The 19,734-nt window shown below is 40.9% G+C and overlaps 1 protein-coding gene across 1 annotated transcript in view; it reads left to right on the top strand.

The window, feature by feature from the left end:
• Window positions 1–19,734, top strand: part of LOC133385088 (cilia- and flagella-associated protein 47-like) — a 100,497-nt gene that overhangs the window by 62,410 nt on the left and 18,353 nt on the right. Inside the window, exons 6-7 of the mRNA XM_061627396.1 lie at window positions 11,093–11,264; window positions 13,230–13,391. Coding sequence (XP_061483380.1) covers window positions 11,093–11,264; window positions 13,230–13,391 — 334 coding nt within the window. The remainder of the gene's footprint in view (window positions 1–11,092; window positions 11,265–13,229; window positions 13,392–19,734) is intronic.

The following is a 19,734-nucleotide window of genomic DNA, read 5'->3' as shown; positions in this document are numbered from 1 at the left end:
CTAAGTTTAAAAGAGTTTAAAACCTATGGAAGAGTTAGAACAAATCATATGCTAAAAGCATTCTAGCATATTCTAAAACTTGGATGCCATAAAATTTAGCAGGGAAAGTGGGGATGGAGAATGTTGGACGAATGAAGGGCAGGGGAAGATTTGGCTGAAGGGGTGAAGATGTTACTTTATTTATTTATTTATTTATTAGATTTATTAGTCGCCCATCTGGCTGGTTGTCCAGCCACTCTGGGCGACGTACAGAATAAAAACATACAAATACATTAAAACATTAAAATCTCAAACAGTAGTAATAAAACCTAACATGACCCCACCTTGCTTTAGCAAGGGAAGGAAAGATTGCCAGAGGAGGAACAGAGTTTAGGTAGTCATTTTGTGGAGCTTTGGAAAAGTCTCAATGCAGAAAACACAATAAAGGAAGCCACTAGAAGACTTTTGAGGCAATGGCAGAGAGTGGATTTAACTAGCAAAGGGGAAGTAAGGGAACAGGTCTCTCCAAGAAACAAGGATCTGATTGGGCTTGAAAACAGAAGTCAGAGGAAGAGAATGAGGCTTTGACCAGCTGATGGGCTTGCCGGGGGTATGTGGGTTGTTACCTGTCCTTATTTCTGTAGGAAAGCAGCAGCTTGATTTGTTGGAGTTCAGGGATCCTTTCTAGCAACATAAAGGGATGGAGAAGGGGAGGGGGAGGGGGAGAAGGGTAGAAGAAGGTGGGATGGGGGGTTACGTAGGAGAGTTTCTGTGTAGAAAGATGAGGTCTCTTTGTTATCATAAAGATTTGTGACAACGTTTTTAAGGGAAAAAGTCTGTGGAATGCTCTCCTTGGGGAGTTCTACCAGGCACCAACTTTGACATTGTTTCAGCACCAGGCAGACTTTCTTGTTTTCCTGAGCATTTGGACCAAACCAGTGATTGACTCTAATTATTCTGATTGTGTTTTTAATATGTTTATGTTGTTGTTTCTACTGAATCACTATTTTATTCTTGTAAATATTTGGGACATTCTGTTGTGGGAAGTGATTCAATAAACTATCTACATATGTCTGCTTGGGGGAAAACACCACCTTTTATGCTAAAAAAACAAAAGACTATAAATCCTACCTTTCTGGCAGTGATCAGGAAGAACCAGGTGAGCAATCCTTCCTGTCAAGAAGAATTTTTACTAGATGTTTGAGAAATGGCTTCTAAACATGCATATTTATTCTACTTTCTCAGTGAGTAGGGGAAAAGGGATTGACATATCTTTTGGGCTTTTCTGGACAGAGCCCCAGGCAATTGGAAACTTACTGGTTTCCATTGTGGGTAGGGAGGAAGGAGTGACATGTTAGGTGATCATAGAATCATAGAGTAGTAGAGTTGGAAGGGACCCATAAGGCCATCGAGTCCAACCCTCTGCTTGATGCTTAACACTTCCAGAAGGAGTCTGACGCTCTTTTGTTTATTTTAAATTTACAAATGATAAAAGGGAAGATGATAGAGATTTATAGTGGAGACAGTAATCAATGGATTTACCAGGAGGTGCTGCAACTCAGCTTGTTTGAAACAAGCTCTGCCTGGTTTCCTTTATGGAGGCTCTCTCCAGGGCAGGGCAGAATAGAGCTTCCTTCTCAAGTGGAGGCACCACAGCAAAAGCTGGATTTTAGGGGTACTTCATAACATAGTTTTGAGGTATCTACAGATAGTGCCTTTGATGCTTTAGCAGATGCATGGCACATCAGCAATTTGGCTTCAATGAAACTGCATATCTAATGATATCCAGCTTGCCATGAATACGCAATGCTTGTTCAGGAGCATAAAAGGCCTTTTAATGTCTGTGGCATTCACATTGTAACTAGGGTCTTTCCAACTTCCAAGGAATTCTTAGCATGAATTCTGCAGTAGAATTGGAGGCTTTTAGGCCCTGGTGCACACCAGTGCCTAGGGTCATCTCTCAGACTGAATTAATTAAACAGATTGTTCTGAATTAGTTGCCAATTGGACTTCAGTAGGTTTGTCAATCTCTTAAAACCTCATATTCAAAGCTATTGAAACAAGCTCTAGCAACTTTAACAAAGATCTTGACAGCACCTCTTTCTTCCAAACCAGTTCTATCCAAATAAAGAAGTGACGATGAGCACATTTAACACGTTTGTTCAATCCAATCATATAATATGCTATCATCATATAATTGAGTCAGCCAGAGCAAGAGCAAGAATCGTTCTAAAAAAGTAGCAAAACTATTCAACTGTTTTTATTTCTATATAAGTACTCAGCTAGTATTCCAACTTCATTTCTTCTAAGCCCTTTTCAGATTGCTCACCACATTTTGTTTTCCAAAGCTGTAAGATGTCCATGAATCACTCTTACATGTATGAATTAACACCAAAGTAACCAGTCTAAGCATTATTTTAGATCCAAAGGTGAGCTTCTTCTAACAGAAGGAGTCCCTCCTTTCGTGCAAGGATCCAGCCCTTAGCTAGAGCTCTGCATTTATTATCACTGTTGAGGAGATGGGTGTGTTCCTCCTCATGAGAATATGATTCAGTAAGAATGATATATTGTCTGAAGAAAGCAGTAGCATGACAACAAAGTCTTAAGTTGCCCTTGCAAACCATCAAAATCTGTCTTGGTGAGTCAGATATGGCATAAGTATAGTCATAAATTATTCCCATCATTTCTCTAAAGACAAGCCCTGAACATGAAACTCTTGATTAATATCCAGCTCATTACGTCGAAAAATGAGCTCTATACCTCATGGCTGGTTACGTGCGCTGAAGGACACTTGCCTCTCATTCTCCTATTCATGTGATATTATTTTAACTCACTTTATGTGATTCTCTGAAAAGTTTTCTAACAGTAACAGATCATACACTTTTCATATTTTATACTTCTGTTACCATGTCCTCTAGCATATCGGCTTCACCGAAGTTGTTTATCAAGCATTCCTATTACTATACCTTTTGAACAATAATAGCACACAATACACATTCAGCAAGAAGCAGCCAGAGTAAGCTATCATTTCCTCACATTAACATGCAGCTATGACCTATTCTCAGAAACAGCAAGTGGAGGTGGTAAACCTGTGTCTCAGTGATATCACTTAATTTATTAAGAGCATTTTAACCCATTCTTCACCCAAAATGCTTCTTAATTAGATCTAGTTTTCTATATCCATGGATTTGCATGGATTTGCATGGAAGAACTTATATGAGTTCACTCCTGTATCTCTGTTACAGTCTCAACATAATCTTACCACTACATCTGCTCTGTTTGAGAACCAGGCCTATGTATGTCTGTACACACGTACCAGATGGCTACATGCATCAGTATTCCCCATTGATAGGACTTGGCTCTCACATAGCTAAATTCCAGTTCTTACATATAGGAAATTGGTTGTGGGATTCAGTGGTCCAGCAACTTGCAGATCTGTGTGAGCCTGACACAGATATGCAAGATGCTGGCCTCACCTCCAACAGCAATGCAAAGATCTTTCTGGCCTTGACCAGGAAGATCCTATCTGCAACAGATGGCATCAGGGCTAAATGAGTGGCCACATAACCAGCCTGGAAGCTGGATTCTTGCTTCACACACTATTTTGTAACATTGTGTTTTAAAGTCCCCAATATTTTCTAGGTTATTTTTCCATTTTCATCAAACCTGAGACCTTTTTAGGAGCATCTGGAACTTTCATCATTTGTTTTTGTCACAAAAATGTAGATAATTTGTATGGTGATGATACATAGCTGTTTTTCTTCTTTTCTGCTTCTAACCATTGTTAATGTATTTAGGCAGCATGTGTGTCAGGGAGCTGTCTAGATACTAAAACTAAAATATTAACATATTCACAGAGGGGTTTCTATAACATGATGATGTGGTCGTCTTTAGAGTTTGCAGATCTCTCTGAAAATCTAATTACATTTTTCTGTTTTGAACAGCCCTAAATTAGATTTGCAGTGGAGATTCACAACCAGCTATGGGACCGGCAAAGAGAAATTGTTTTATATACTTTCAGTTGATAGTTATAAAACTCCTTTTTTCCTCAGGTGCTGTAAAATACTTTCAGAGTGCTTAACAGAGACATTGTACGGTTCATAAAACAGAAAGCCCTCAGCAAAAACAAATAAAAATGTATTATTAGTGAAAGACAGCAGGTGCCATATATATATGGAAGAAGCAAAGCTAATGGAGTCCTTTTAGAAATGCATTGACAGAATATACTACACAATTTAGCTCTGCTTTCTTAATATCTGAACGGTGTAAACTATACAATAATCATTTGCTATGCAGTATCCAGTTATTTGATTGCTGAAGGAAACATCTGCTCAGCAGTAGCAATTTTGTCTCTTCGGAGGTTTCAAATGATGTCATCTTTCCTCTCCCCCACTAAGTTCATTTTTATGTTAGAGTCTTTGTGTGGTGACATTTTGTGCTGAGGAATAATCATGAGCCTTTAGTTATGTCCTACTATGAATACACCACTTTAGTATCACAATTAGCAACAGATCAGCTTGACAAAAGCAGGAATTGGGTTTTTATACATTAATGGCATTGTATGCATATCCTGAGAAAAAGAGACCATAATTCAAAGCATGATTTAAATCAGTAGATCCTAATTGTTTTAACCCATGTACTTGCCCACAGAATTGTCTTTGTTAATGAGCTATAATTTTCAGTACATATACTGTGTGGTCCATCGTTCCTTAGTGTCATATTAGCCATAGTACAATAGTGAACTACCTACTAGTCATAAGAAAAGGGTTGGATCCAAATATGCTCCTGCACAAATGGAAAGGCTCCTTTTGTTCATATAGGGAACCATGATCCAATGGCAGCTTGCCATAGGAGGAAAAGGACTGGCAGCAATTTTGCCAGTTCCTCATTCCCTTTGCAGCCTTGAGTACCAGTTCCCATACTGTTCCATAGAGTCCCTCCTGCTTTTCAGGAGTCACAGAGAGCTGCAGGGGGGAGAAATTGGTTAGATTTGCCACCTTACCCCCTTTCTTCAGGGCTAGCCAACCTCTGTTAAGCAAAAGCCAGGACCCAACCCAATGTGTTACACTATTCTGGAAACTACCATTAACAGCTATTCAAACTGGGGGGGGGGAACCACAAGGTAACATTTCAGCTCACTTCAATATATAAACCTATGGTGCCTAAGAGCACGTTTGCTCCACTTGAGGTACTTTTATCCATTCCCCACTGTACCCTCAAATATACATGGGTAACTTTTAAAATTAGTTATTATTCAGAATCTCAGGTTTTCAGTCTGTAACTATAGATAGTACGGAGAGCTGAAAGGTTCTAAGACACCTAAGTCTTCACAGTGCTGCAGGCTGCCTTTCCATAGATCAGATATGGAGCTGCTCTGCTGGGTATGAAGCCCTGACCCTTAATGAGAATATATATTGTTTATATTATAGCATTAGCACATGATTAATAGTTGCTGTCTTATCACCTTGTATAAAGGGTATTCAGTGACCAGATTCTGAGGAAACAATTCATATGCAAGGGATACACATGCCCACTTTACTTTCTGAGAGCAAAGGATGATAGTGAGGCAACAAAATGAAATCATAAAATGAGATACTTATTTGTCCCAATAAGCTGTGTCCCACTCCAGCGATGATAGCTCTCCTGCTATCATGGAGAACGATGGTCTCGGGGAAGGAGAGCATCCAGCTGAGGAAGAGGGAAATGATCCCTTAGAAGGGACCCATTCCTTGGGGGATGAGCAGCTATCCTCTCGTGCCGAGGATATATCTCCAGGGGGTGGAGGGATCCTTGTAGTGGGTGATTCGATCATTAGGAACATAGACAGTGGGGTGTGTGATGGGCGTGTAGACCGCAAGGTGTTTTGCCTGCCTGGTGCGAAGGTTGCGGATATCGCCCGTCGTTTAGATAGTTTGGTAGACAGTGCTGGGGAGGAGTCAGTGGTCGTGGTGCACGTTGGCACTAACAACATGGGGAAATGCAGCCGTGAGGTCCTGGAAGCAAAATTTAGGTTGCTAGGTAGGATGCTGAAAGCCAGGACCTCCAAGGTGGCTTTCTCTGAAATGCTTCCGGTTCCACGCGCAGGACCAGCCAGACAGGCCCAGCTTTGCAGTCTCAATGCGTGGATGAGACGATGGTGTTGGGTGGAAGGGTTTAGATTTGTTAGGCACTGGGGAACATTTTGGGACAAGCCGGGCCTGTACAAAAGGGACAGGCTCCACTTGAACCAGAATGGAACCAGACTGCTGGCACTTAAAATTAAAAAGGTAGCAGAGCAGCTTTTAAACTGACTGAGGGGGGAAACCCGACAGGAGCTGAGAAAGGTCCGGTTCGGAATAAACCTCCCCCCTGGGATAAAAACCAAAGAAATGATGAAATTTTAAAAGGGGTAGGCCTAGAAGTAGGCATTGTGAGAGCAGGGGCACAGGATATAAATTCAGAACAGCAAAATTACCACAGGCCAAACCACAAGTGCCAAAGACACTTGAAGAGAGACACTGCTTACAAGTGCCTGTACGCTAATGCTAGGAGCCTCCGAACCAAGATGGGAGAACTGGAGTGCTTGGTCTTAGAGGAGAGCATTGATATAGTGAGCATAACGGAGACCTGGTGGAATGGAGAAAACCAGTGGGATACGGTTATCCCTGGATATAAACTATATCGGAAGGACAGGGAAGGACGTATTGGTGGCAGAGTCGCTCTATACGTGAAAGAAGGCATTGAATCCAGCAAGCTGGAAACCCCAAAAGAGGCAGACTCCTCCACAGAATCATTGTGGGTGGTGATACCATGCCCCAGGAGGGACTTAATACTGGGAACGATCTATCGTCCCCCTGATCAAAATGCTCAGGGAGACCTTGAGATGAGATATGAAATTGAGGAAGCATCCAAACTAGGAAATGTGGTAGTAATGGGTGACTTCAACTACCCGGACATAGACTGGCCGCATATGTGTTCCAGTCATGACAAAGAAGCAAAGTTTCTAGATATTCTAAATGACTATTCCCTAGACCAGTTGGTCATGGAACCGACCAGAGGGACGGCAACCCTGGACTTAATCCTCAGTGGGGACCAGGACCTGGTGCGAGATGTAAGTGTTGTTGAACCGATTGGGAGCAGTGACCACAGTGCTATTAAATTAAACATACATGTAACTGGCCAATTGCCAAGAAAATCCAACACGGTCACATTTGACTTCAAAAGAGGAAACTTCACAAAAATGAGGGGATTGGTAAAAAGAAAGCTGAAAAACAAAGTCCAGAGGGTCACATCACTTGAAAATGCTTGGAAGTTGAAATTATTGAACCTAACAGATTTTGATGAGATGGATTAATCAAAATGTTTATTTGGACTATGGTTATGACAATAAGATTATTATAATTATTAACGAGATGGATTAATTGACGTTTATTTGGAGAAAAATTGATAGATATATTTCTTAAAGAATTGAAACCTCTCTTTGACTTTTTGTGGAAAGAATAAAGTAATGTTTATGAGATTTGATGATTAATTAAGATAACTACTGGAGGAAAGTGATTTTATAATATGATTTAAGAGACAGGAGTGTTATATATTGTAGACCTATAACTGATTTGATCTGTGACAAATGGGAAGTCAATATTTTATTTATTTTTTTTGTTTAATTATTTTTGTTTTGTTTTGTTTTTTGTCTTTGAATGTTTTATGATTTTGTTTTGTATGTTTTATGAAAATTTGAATAAAAATTATTGTAAAAAAAGAAAGAAAATGCTTGGAAGTTGTTTAAAAACACTATATTAGAAACTCAACTGGAGTGCATACCGCAGATCAGAAAAGGTACCGCCAGGGCCAAGAAGATGCCAGCATGGTTAACGAGCAAAGTCAAGGAAGCTCTTAGAGGCAAAAAGTCTTCCTTCAGAAAATGGAAGTCTTGTCCGAATGAAGAAAATAAAAAAGAACACAAACTCTGGCAAAAGAAATGCAAGAAGACAATAAGGGATGCTAAAAAAGAATTTGAGGAGCACATTGCTAAGAACATAAAAACCAACAACAAAAAATTCTATAAATACATTCAAAGCAGGAGACCATCTAGGGAGGCGATTGGACCCTTGGATGATAAGGGAGTCAAAGGTGTACTAAAGAACGATAAGGAGATTGCAGAGAAGCTAAATGAATTCTTTGCATCTGTCTTCACAGTGGAAGATATAGGGCAGATCCCTGAACCTGAACTAACATTTGCAGGAAGGGATTCTGAGGAACTGAGACAAATAGTGGTAACGAGAGAGGAAGTTCTAAGCTTAATGGACAATATAAAAACTGACAAATCACCGGGCCCGGATGGCATCCACCCGAGAGTTCTCAAAGAACTCAAATGTGAAATTGCTGATCTGCTAACTAAAATATGTAACTTGTCCCTCGGGTCCTCCTCCGTGCCTGAGGACTGGAAAGTGGCAAATGTAACGCCAATCTTCAAAAAGGGATCCAGAGGGGATCCCGGAAATTACAGGCCAGTTAGCTTACCTTCTGTCCCTGGAAAACTGGTAGAAAGTATGATTAAAGCTAGATTAACTAAGCACATAGAAGAACAAGCCTTGCTGAAGCAGAGCCAGCATGGCTTCTGCAAGGGAAAGTCCTGTCTCAGTAACCTATTAGAATTCTTTGAGAGTGTCAACAAGCATATAGATAGAGGTGATCCAGTGGACATAGTGTACTTAGACTTTCAAAAAGCGTTTGACAAGGTACCTCACCAAAGACTTCTGAGGAAGCTTAGCAGTCATGGAATAAGAGGAGAGGTCCTCTTGTGGATAAGGAATTGGTTAAGAAGCAGAAAGCAGAGAGCAGGAATAAACGGACAGTTCTCCCAATGGAGAGCTGTAGAAAGTGGAGTCCCTCAAGGATCGGTATTGGGACCTGTACTTTTCAACTTGTTCATTAATGACCTAGAATTAGGAGTGAGCAGTGAAGTGGCCAAGTTTGCTGACGACACTAAATTGTTCAGGGTTGTTAAAACAAAAAGGGATTGTGAAGAGTTCCAAAAAGATCTCTCCAAACTGAGTGAATGGGCGGAAAAATGGCAAATGCAATTCAAGATAAACAAGTGTAAAATTATGCATATTGGAGCAAAAAATCTTAATTTCACATATACGCTCATGGGGTCTGAACTGGCGGTGACCGACCAGGAGAGAGACCTCGGGGTTGTAGTGGACAGCACGATGAAAATGTCGACCCAGTGTGAAAAAGGCAAATTCCATGCTAGCGATAATTAGGAAAGGTATTGAAAATAAAACAGCCGATATCATAATGCCGTTGTATAAATCTATGGTGTGGCCGCATTTGGAATACTGTGTACAGTTCTGGTCGCCTTATCTCAAAAAGGATATTATAGAGTTGGAAAAGGTTCAGAAGAGGGCAACCAGAATGATCAAGGGGATGGAGCGACTCCCTTACAGGAAAGGTTGCAGCATTTGGGGCTTTTTAGTTTAGAGAAAAGGCGGGTCAGAGGAGACATGATAGAAGTGTATAAAATTATGCATGCCATTGAGAAAGTGGATAGAGAAAAGTTCATCTCCCTCTCTCATAATACTAGAACTCGTGGACATTCAAAGAAGCTGAATGTTGGAAGATTCAGGACAGACAAAAGGAAGTACTTCTTTACTCAGCGCATAGTTAAACTATGGAATTTGCTCCCACAAGATGCAGTAATGGCCACCAGCTTGGATGGCTTTAAAAGAAGATTAGACCAATTCATGGAGGACAGGGCTATCAATGGCTACTAGCCGTGATGGCTGTGCTCTGCCACCCTAGTCAGAGGCAGCATGCTTCTGAAAACCAGTTGCCGGAAGCCTCAGGAGGGGAGAGTGTTCTTGCACTCGGGTCCTGCTTGCGGGCTTCCCCCAGGCACCTGGTTGGCCACTGTGAGAACAGGATGCTGGACTAGATGGGCCACTGGCCTGATCCAGCAGGCTCTTCTTATGTTCTTATGTTCTTATGTCTGTTTATTCAAAACATTAATATTTATTATATTTCTAAAACACCCTTCATCTATCAGGATCCCAGGATAGTATATACTGGACATTAAAACAACAATAAAAACTACAATTCAAATAATATGCCTGTACAATTAAAACAAACAATATTGTTACAGCAGATGATACAGACTTCAATTTGAGCCGGTTTTGACTAATTGATTTCAGTTTCAAATTCTGTTTTCCCCAAAAGGCCTGAGTGAAATGGTAAAACCTTCAAGCACTGCTGAAAGCCCAGTAGGAAGGGCACCTCCTTGTCTGCCCCTCCAAGGGAAGGAAGTTCCATAGACAAGTGCTGCTGCAGAGTCCTTATCCCACATCACCACACAATGAACTACAACTACAACTAGAAACGCCTCCAGTGTAGACCTCAGGCCTGGGCAGGCCTAGAGAAACACTCCTTCAAGTATACAGTTTGCTGCCCCTCTTACACTTGAGACATATACCCACCACTGTTGGATGCAGCATGCCTCTGAATACTGGTTTCTGTGAATCACAGATGGGCAGGATGCTGTTGTGCTCAGTTCTGCTTGCAGACTTCCCAAGGGCATCTAGTTGACCACTGTGAGAATAGGATGTTTGAGTAGATTCCTGTATAGAGTGGGGAGTTGGACTCGATGGCCTTACAGGCCCCTTCCAACTCGTTGCATACCTACTGTGTGAAGTTGATATGGTCCTTAGTGGTGACCCAAAATACTTCTGTAACTTCAATAGTTTAAGAATTAATTTTCAGTTTGAAGGATTTCTTAAAAACTTGTATGAGATAAAGGCTGTAATCCTATATGCATTTACCTTGGAGCCAGTCCTATTAAATCCTGTGAGAATTATTTTTGAGTAGACATGTATAGGATTGCACTGTAAGGTTATAATGCTACCAACACTACTAGGGAATAAGCCCCATCAGATAAAGTGTCTTTTTACCTTCGGAGTAAGCATGCATAGGACTACCCTGCAAGACTGACTTGTGTTTCACCACTGTTTGGGGGAATGGCCATTCTTTTTACTGATCATTCATTCATTCTAGTATCACAGTCTCCTCTCAAATTGCAAGCCCGATAAAAAAACCAAATGGATTTATACTATGTGCACAATGCTGTAATCTTTTGTAGGAATCCCTACAACTGATGAATTTGCATATGAAATTGAGTTTGAATCTGAAAGAATGACATCTCAGCTGAAGTCTGCAGTAGCTATCAACTTGGTGAAGAAACTTCGGGATCTGAAAACTGGAATTCTGACCTTGATCTTCAGTATAATATTTGCACCCAGCAAACCAATAAGGTACATATGTATATAAGATACATGTTTTGGAGTGTTTTAGTGCTTTTGTTTGCCGCCCTGGCCTCCTACTGGGAGGAAAGGCAGGATTTAAATTATAAATAATAATGTGTGATGCAAAGTTGTAACGCGAGCCCTTCCTTCTTTTCCATGATTTCTTGTATTTTTCCTTAAAAAAACACAAAAAAACCCCTGATATCCTTAAACTTCTTTGGGCGTGCTTTATATTTACAGCTAAGTATGGCATGTATGTCATATATCACTAAAACTGCTCTTTCCTATGTCCTTGGGATGTAGTGTGAAATCTCTTATGGAGTGGATACTGGGGGCAGGGGCTGTAAAAGCTGTAAGGAGTACAGGCTACCACTGTTCCTGGAAATTCAAAATACTTTTTCAGGTGTTTTCCCTCCATGCAACTGTAGAGAGGGAATGTGGAATTTGCTGTCCTAACTTCCACATCCTACACCTTCCACATGTTGAGGAGGGGCAGGTCTGTAAAGAGAAGCCTGCTATATGCACATAGGCTCTTCCCATGAGTTGGAATCCTGAGCATGTACAGTGTTGCTTGCTCTGTTCTAATGGTGCTTCTGATTTGCTCAGAAAATCTCAGATGATCCTGTAAAGCCAGATCTATGCACAAAGATACAGGAAAATAAGCTTGCACAAGCATCTTGAAAAGTGATATACAATGTAGCTTCAGGGTTTTTTTCCTTGTAGTAATAGATGGACACACACACACAAAACCTATAGGCCTTAGTAAAATGGTCCTATTTCCCCCACCCTGCCTGCCATCATACTTGGACACTGGCTTTGGAACCTTTTAAAAAACCTCTGCTCTCATAATTTCTGAAGTAGTGTTTCCAGTCCAATTTACTGTGATACAAGAATCTGAATTTGTATATGTGGTCCAAAAAACTTCTCATGTTCATATCATGCAGAAAAACAATTCTATGCACGCTGGAACTGTGGCATCTATTTAAGTGACCAGGGAAGTCTGCTTACGCAAGAGTGCCACATGGTCTGGAGTTACATGTGGAGCTCTGCATTAAGAGCAAGGAGTAAACAAATGCTATTCCTTCATCCAAATTTCACTACTGTTTTTCTTTTGAAATACCAGTGGATATGTATTGGGTAGTTCTTCAAAGAAGAAATGTCCTGAAAATACTTTATTTCTCATTATGTGAAAAAAGACATCTCATCCCACATCATTGTGAGAGAGGGAAGACTGTCTGCAGAACAGTGAAGAAAATAAATTTAGTAGATCTTGGATAAAGTTTGTCTGAGACTTGGACCTAGAATATGTAGATTCAGATTCTACTTCATTGAGTAACTCATTGGATGGTCTTGGGCAGCTCATTGTCACTATTCTCAGTTCCACAGTATCTTTCATTGTTGTCAAGATGAACTGTATCTGAAGAACACTTTAAATAAATAAAGCAGTTCAGGGTGGAGAGAAGAATAATTCTTTGTAGCTATAGCTTCCTTGGAATAAAATTCCATCTCCATTGAAGTCTGTTGGAGTTACCATTGACTTTAATGACAGAGTTTTACATTTCTTTGGAAACTGGAACTTAAATTACATCTCAATTACCTGGCTGTCATACTGTTGTCATACTGTAAACAGTTCTCCTTTCAGCAATGTGATAAATGAAGGTGTCACCTTGTGGAAATCAAGACTGCTACTGAAATGTAAGTGTAAGGTGAATTAGATGCACCAATTGGTTTAGTTCTTCAGTCTTTACAGTAGCACATAGGGAAAACAACGTGATATTTAGCTGACAGCCCTTGCCAAAGTAAGAATGAATATACTATCCTGCCTAAAAATAATATCTACAATCCAATTTACGACTAGCTGTGTAATGCATTACAATTCTACAGGAATATAGGCTCACCTTGGACATTGATTTATTTGGCATATGTTTCGTTATGCCTTCCATTATAATGAAAATTTTAAACTTAATTTTCAAGGAATCCAGCAACATTGGTGGTACAGTGTGTCACAGGAGGCATTTGGAAGTTTCCAATACTGTTTGTTGCCACTGAACCAGAAGTGGATGATGTCATCAATATTGAAGCAGCTGGCTTAAACAAGGAATCTGTAGTTAAATTTAAGCTTACAAGCCAAACAAGGTAAGAATATCCAAAAGGGGAAAGCCTGCAGCTCTTTTCTGAGGATGAAACAATATTCAGTGGGAGTCTCAGCTTATTTAAGAGTGGAAAGGAGTATGCAACTAGTCAATAAGAAAGATTATCTGACATCCCCCCCCCAAAATACCCCAATGTGCAGATAGATCAGGACATGTGTGGAAATAATATATTATTAAGACTACAGTGCCTAAGCAGGTTAACAGTTATAGAGGCTGTGGGACCATAGAAAAAAATTGAATCCCATACACAAACACAATAAAAGAAATTGCTGCAGGTGAACGTCTTTCCTGGATTATTGTGGACTTATACAGCCATGAGAGTGCCTGTATACTGTAGTCAGCATGGATTTCCCGCATTCTGCAATGTAATTTAAAAAAAAACTTTCCCCCCTTAAAATATATGTTTTTAACCCTTTCTATTTAAAATGTTTTTAAAGCTTTTTTAAAGAATGTTTTTAAAGTTGTTTTGTTTTAATGTATTTTAAGGTCTGTTTTTTATGATGTTTTTACTGCTTTTGTTTGCCACCCTGGGCTCCCGCTGAGAGGAACGGGGGGTATAAATTAAATAATAAATGAAATAAAATAAATTGAAAATCACCCCCATACCATTCTGAAGTTTCCTGTAAGCTCATTTCAAAACAACCTTACAAAACATATAGTCCTGAACTCAGAAACGCTTGCTTAAAAACCCTCTCAATTTTCATCATGATACACAAAACAATCAGAGAGAATAGAGAGTTCAAAGTGTAAAAAGAGAGAAAAAACCAGACCCCTTTTGGACTTTTTTCTGTCAGAGTTCTCATAATCTGTTGAAATTAATTAAAAATCAGCCATGTTCACAGAGCACTTGTAATCCTATTACTGACCTTGCCCCATACTCTGACCTTCATCTTCTGCAGTTTAAAAGTTTAAAAAATGTCTGGCTGATTTTTAATTAATTTAAGAAATGTAGCATTGGAGTCCATGATAAGCCCAGGCATGCTCAGTAAAAACCAACTGTTCTAACTGTTCGTGCGAGGGCTCTTACACTCTGGCCCCCACGATACTATGGAAACATCTGAGACCCGCTGCAACAAAATTGCTGGACACTTTCAAGATAAGATCGCATGTATCCGCAGGGACCTTGACTCTGATGTTGTGACAGATGAATCCATTGAAGTGTCCGGAGCACGGCCTTGTCCTTGGTAGCCTCAAGGAGGCAGTAGTGAGACCTCTTTTAAAGAAACCCTCCTTGGACCCAGATAATCTGAATAACTATAGACTGGTGGCGAATGTCCCTTTTTTGGGCAAGGTTTTGGAGCGGGTGGTTGCCAGCCAACTCCAGGCGCTCTTGGATGAAACCGATTATCTAGATCCATTTCAATCCGGTTTCAGGCCCGGTTTTGGCACCGAAACAGCCTTGGTCGCCCTGTATGATGACCTTTGTCGGGAGAGGGACAGGGGGAGTGTGACTCTGTTGATTCTCCTTGATCTCTCAGCGGCGTTTGATACCATCGACCATGGTATCCTTCTGGGGAGACTCGCGGAGTTGGGTGTCGGGGGCACTGCTTGGCAGTGGTTCCGCTCCTACTTCGCGGATCGTCACCAGAAGGTAGTGCTTGGGGAACATCACTCGACACCATGGACTCTCCATTGTGGAGTCCCCCAGGGATCGGTCTTGTCCCCCATGCTTTTCAACATCTACATGAAGCCGCTGGGTGCGGTCATCAGGAGTTTTGGAGTGCGTTGCCATCAGTACGCTGATGACACGCAGCTCTATTTCTCCTTTTCATCTTCCTCAGGTGAGTCTGTTGATGTGCTGAACCGTTGCCTGACCGCGATAATGGACTGGATGAGAGCTAATAAACTGAGACTCAATCCAGACAAGACCGAGACATTGTTGGTGAACGCCTTCCCTGCTCAGATGGTGGATGCTTACCCTGTTCTGGATGGGGTTACACTCCCCCTGAAAGAACAGGTACGTAGTTTGGGGGTTCTTCTCGACTCTTCCTTGTCTCTCGAGGCCCAAGTGGCCTCGGTGGCACGGAATGCGTTTTACCATCTTCGTCTGGTAGCCCAACTACGCCCCTATCTGGACAGGGACGACCTCGCCTCCGTTGTCCACGCTCTGGTAACTTCAAGATTGGATTACTGTAATGCGCTCTACGTAGGGCTGCCCTTGAAGACAGTTCAGAAGCTTCAGCTGGTGCAGAACGCAGCTGCCAGATTATTGACGAGGACCAGTCGGTCTTCGCATATAACACCTGTCCTGGCGCATCTGCACTGGCTTCCTATTTGCTTCCGGGCGAGATTCAAGGTGCTGGTTTTGACCTATAAAGCCTTACACGGCGTGGGACCTCAATACCTTGTGGAACGCCTCTCTCGCTATGAACCTGCCCGTTCAGAATCTAAGGCCCTCCTCCGGGTACCAACCCATCGGGAAGCCCGGAGGGTGGTTACGAGATCTAGGGCCTTTTCTGTGGTGGCCCCTGAGTTGTGGAACAGCCTCCCCGAAGAGGTACGCCTGGCGCCTACACTTCCATCTTTTCGGTGCCAGGTAAAGACCTTTTTATGCTCCCAGGCATTTTAATCTTCTTAACTTTTTAAATCTTTTAATCTGTATTTTAATTTTTATAGTATTTATTTTGTTTTTGCTGTGCTTTTCGTTGTTTGTTTGTATATGTTTTTATATTTTTATTATGATATATTGTATTTTATTTTGTTTGTTCACCGCCCTGAGAGCTATTTCGCTAAGGGCGGTATATAAATTGAATAATAAATAAAAATAAAAATAAAATAAAAGCCAGACTCACACCTGCTTGGCTTGGCTAATCAGGGGGCCACACTCACAGCACACCTTCATTTCACTTTAGACAGTCATGGCTTCCCCCAAAGAATCATGGGAAGTGTAGTTTGTGAAGGGTGCTGAGAGGAGACACCTATTCCCCTGACAGAGCTCCAGTGGCCAGAGTGGTCTAACAGTCAGCTGCTCTGATTGAAGCTCTGTGAAGGGAACAGGACATCTCCTAGCAACTCTCAGCACCCTTCACTAACTATACTTCCCAGGATTCTTTGGGATAAGCCATCACTGTCCAAAGTGGAATAAAGGTCTGGTGTGGATGTGACCAGTGACAGCTTTGGTTTAAATTTGGGTGGGAGACTACATGTGCCTGCTGTAAAATAAAAAGGTGGGGGAAATGCTGAAAAAAAATTATACTGTTCACAATCTTTTCCTTTTGGAAAGGAAAGGAGCTTCCCCTCTGCCCAGTGCCACCTACCCAATCTGCTCCTGCCCCCTTCCTCCCTCCTCCTCCCCTTCCTGCCCTCCTCCCCGCCCCTCCCCCAGGTCAGTTTCACTTATCCTACTCATGATTGCAGGGAAGTAAATCCCATTGAACTCAAAAAGCATGCAAATAATCAAACCTGCCCTCCCCTCTTCCCCATCCCCTCCCTCTTCCTCCTCCCCTCCCCTCCTTCACCTCCTCCTCCTTCTTCTCTCCTCTCTCCTCCCTTCCTCTTTCTCTCTCTCCCCTCCCCCTCCTCCTCCCTCATGGTCAGTCTTACCTATCCTAAGCATGATTGCAGGGGAGTAAATCCCACTGAACTTAATAAGCGTGCACATGATCAAACCTCACCTCCTGCCTGCTCTCATCTACCTCCTCCCCTCTGCCCTTCCTCCCCTCCCTCCTCCTCCCCTATGCCTGCCTTTCCTCTTCCTCCCCTTCCCATCCCCTGTGGTCAATTTCATCTATCCTAACCATGATTGCAGGGAAGTAAATCCCACTGAACTCAATAAGCATGCAAATGATCAAACCACTCTCAGCAAACTTGCACAAGATCCCATTTCTTACCTCCCCGATTAAAAAGCGGAGAAATTCACTAATAGGCACATATTACTGAATTCTTCCAAGCTACACAGGAGGTGGATTGGACTGTGAAAGACCAACCCAAATTGTGTTTGCATTTTGACAAATTTGTAGGGCAGTACAATATCTCAGGGAGGAGGTCAGGTCTCCTGCTTCCCTGTTGTAGTCACTTTAGCTGCCCAATTTCTTTGTTTTTTAAAGTTTGATAGAAATATCTGTTGGCTATAAGTCCGTTCTTAAACCACAAGGTTTTTTGGCCCGTTACTGAATATAGCTATCATAATCAGATTATTATCATTCAGGGGTTACCATGCTGAACACAATAGGAATATAGTTCAAAGGTGTTTGGTATTAAATAACAACAACAATAATACAACAATTATTCCTGGGGCATTTGGAATTGTGCTTTTTGGAGTATTTGTTTCCTGCATCAAGTTTCAGGTGCTGCCCTACCACTGCCCTCTCTCAACCAAAGCAACAAAACGCAATTATGAAACAAAATGCACTAAACAAAAATCTGATGATTGAAAATGTAATAATGTAAAATGTAAAAGTTAGGTAATAATATCTTCTATCAGGAAGCAAACCAAGGCAAATTATTGAGAGGAAATTAAGGACTGTCTCTTTCTCCACCCCCTCCATTTTGTCTTAATGTGTGTATGTTGTATTAACTAGCAAATAATGGAAACAAAAGTGAAATTTGGTCATTTATCAAAGGCCCAGGATCAGTCTGTTCTTATGACATTTCCAGCTTGTATCCTAGGATGTTAAAAATTAGTGGTAAATTAAAATAAAATTAAAATATATAGAAGTGCAGAGTCATATTGTTGGAACAGCTGGGGAGGATAGTATATAGATAGGAGACCATTGGAAGCTGTGCTCTGGAGAGACTGTGTTCCAAAGGAAGAGTGGGATTTAATTCATTAAATAGAAAGTAATGGACTTTGTAACTTAATACATTTGTGATAAGAATTTTGGGGAAGTTCTCCTGAGGTAGGCTCAGATGAGGCTTTTAGGGCCTCATAAAAGCCTTTCTCAAAGGCGTGGTAAGGTTTTTATGTTTCCATATTCTTCTGCCACTTGGACTGAAACTTAAGCAGAATAATGCCCTGGCTGTCAAATGTTTTCACAGGCTAGGTAAAAGCTTTGTCAGCCAGGGATCATGGGAATTTTGCAGCCTGAAACCAAAGTCTCCACAAGCTTCTTAAAATAGGTCACTCCATTATGAGCCCCTGAAATCACAAGGATGATTTTAAATACAGGGGCACAATTTTGGATGGGGTGGATCTGTAGCAGTAGATCCCCCCCATTTTGCCCTGCAGTATATTTGCTCTGTCCTCATAGAAACTAATGAAATCAAAAGCCTCAGAAAAATTACCATTTCTGGAGCCTTTTTCCCCTGCCACCATAAGAACTAATGGTTCCACTAGTTTTATGGATAGGGGTGCAACAGGATTTCCTGGGCCTGGTAACTATATGTGGATTGGGTCCCCTGAATTCTTTGCCCCACAATCTATTGGCAAGAACTGTTACTTATGTACATATATTAACCCAGCCTCACTGGGTTGTTGTGGAGATAAAAAGGCCTTGAGCTGCTGGAAGGAATAGGAAAGCAACCCTCCACTTCTTTAACTGCAACATTCCATAATCCTGACATTTTACAGCAAAATACCAAAAACAAAAAAGTTTGCCAACCCTAATAAACAAAATTACACTGAGCATATGCAGTTTTAAAGCTCATGAAACAACAATGGGAGCACACAGGAGGAAAATATTTTAAAGAGCCCCCCTCACTCCTCAGAACTCTGCCAACTTTCTGTTCCTTTTTTTTTGTAATAATTTTTTTATTATTATTCAGATTTTCATAAAACAAACACAAACAAAATCAAACAACAAAAACAATACAACAAAAATAAAAAGAAGAACTTGACTTCCGATTTGTTACAGATCAGCTATAAGTATATAATATATATCAAACCTGTCCCCTAAAACATACGAAATTCACTTTTTTCCATAGTCTATCTTAATTAATCGTCAAATCCCATTATCATCATTTCATTTTTTTCTTTCAACAAAAAGTCCAAAAGAGGCTTCCATTCCTTAAGAAATGTATCTGTCGTTTTTTCTCTGAGAAGGCATGTCAATTTGTCCATCTCTACTAAGTCCATTAATTTCAATAGCCATTCTTCCGTTGTTGGTGTTGATTCCATTTTCCACTTTTGTGCATATAATAATCTTGCTGCCGTAATCATATATAATATTATTCTTCCATATTTCTTTTCCTTTTGTTTATCCATAAAACCCAATAAAAAAAATTCTGGCTTTGACTGAATATTTATCTTTAAGATTTTTTGCATCATCCTACCTATCTGTGCCCAAAATAATTTTGCCTGTTTACACAACCACCACATATGATAAAAAGATCCTTCTTGTTGTTTACATTTCCAACATACATTAGAAACATTACTATACATTTTTGAC

This window comes from Rhineura floridana, chromosome 5 (assembly GCF_030035675.1).
Source record: "Rhineura floridana isolate rRhiFlo1 chromosome 5, rRhiFlo1.hap2, whole genome shotgun sequence".
In the NCBI taxonomy this organism is placed as follows: domain Eukaryota; kingdom Metazoa; phylum Chordata; class Lepidosauria; order Squamata; family Rhineuridae; genus Rhineura; species Rhineura floridana.
This window is presented reverse-complemented; position numbering and strand designations above follow the sequence as displayed.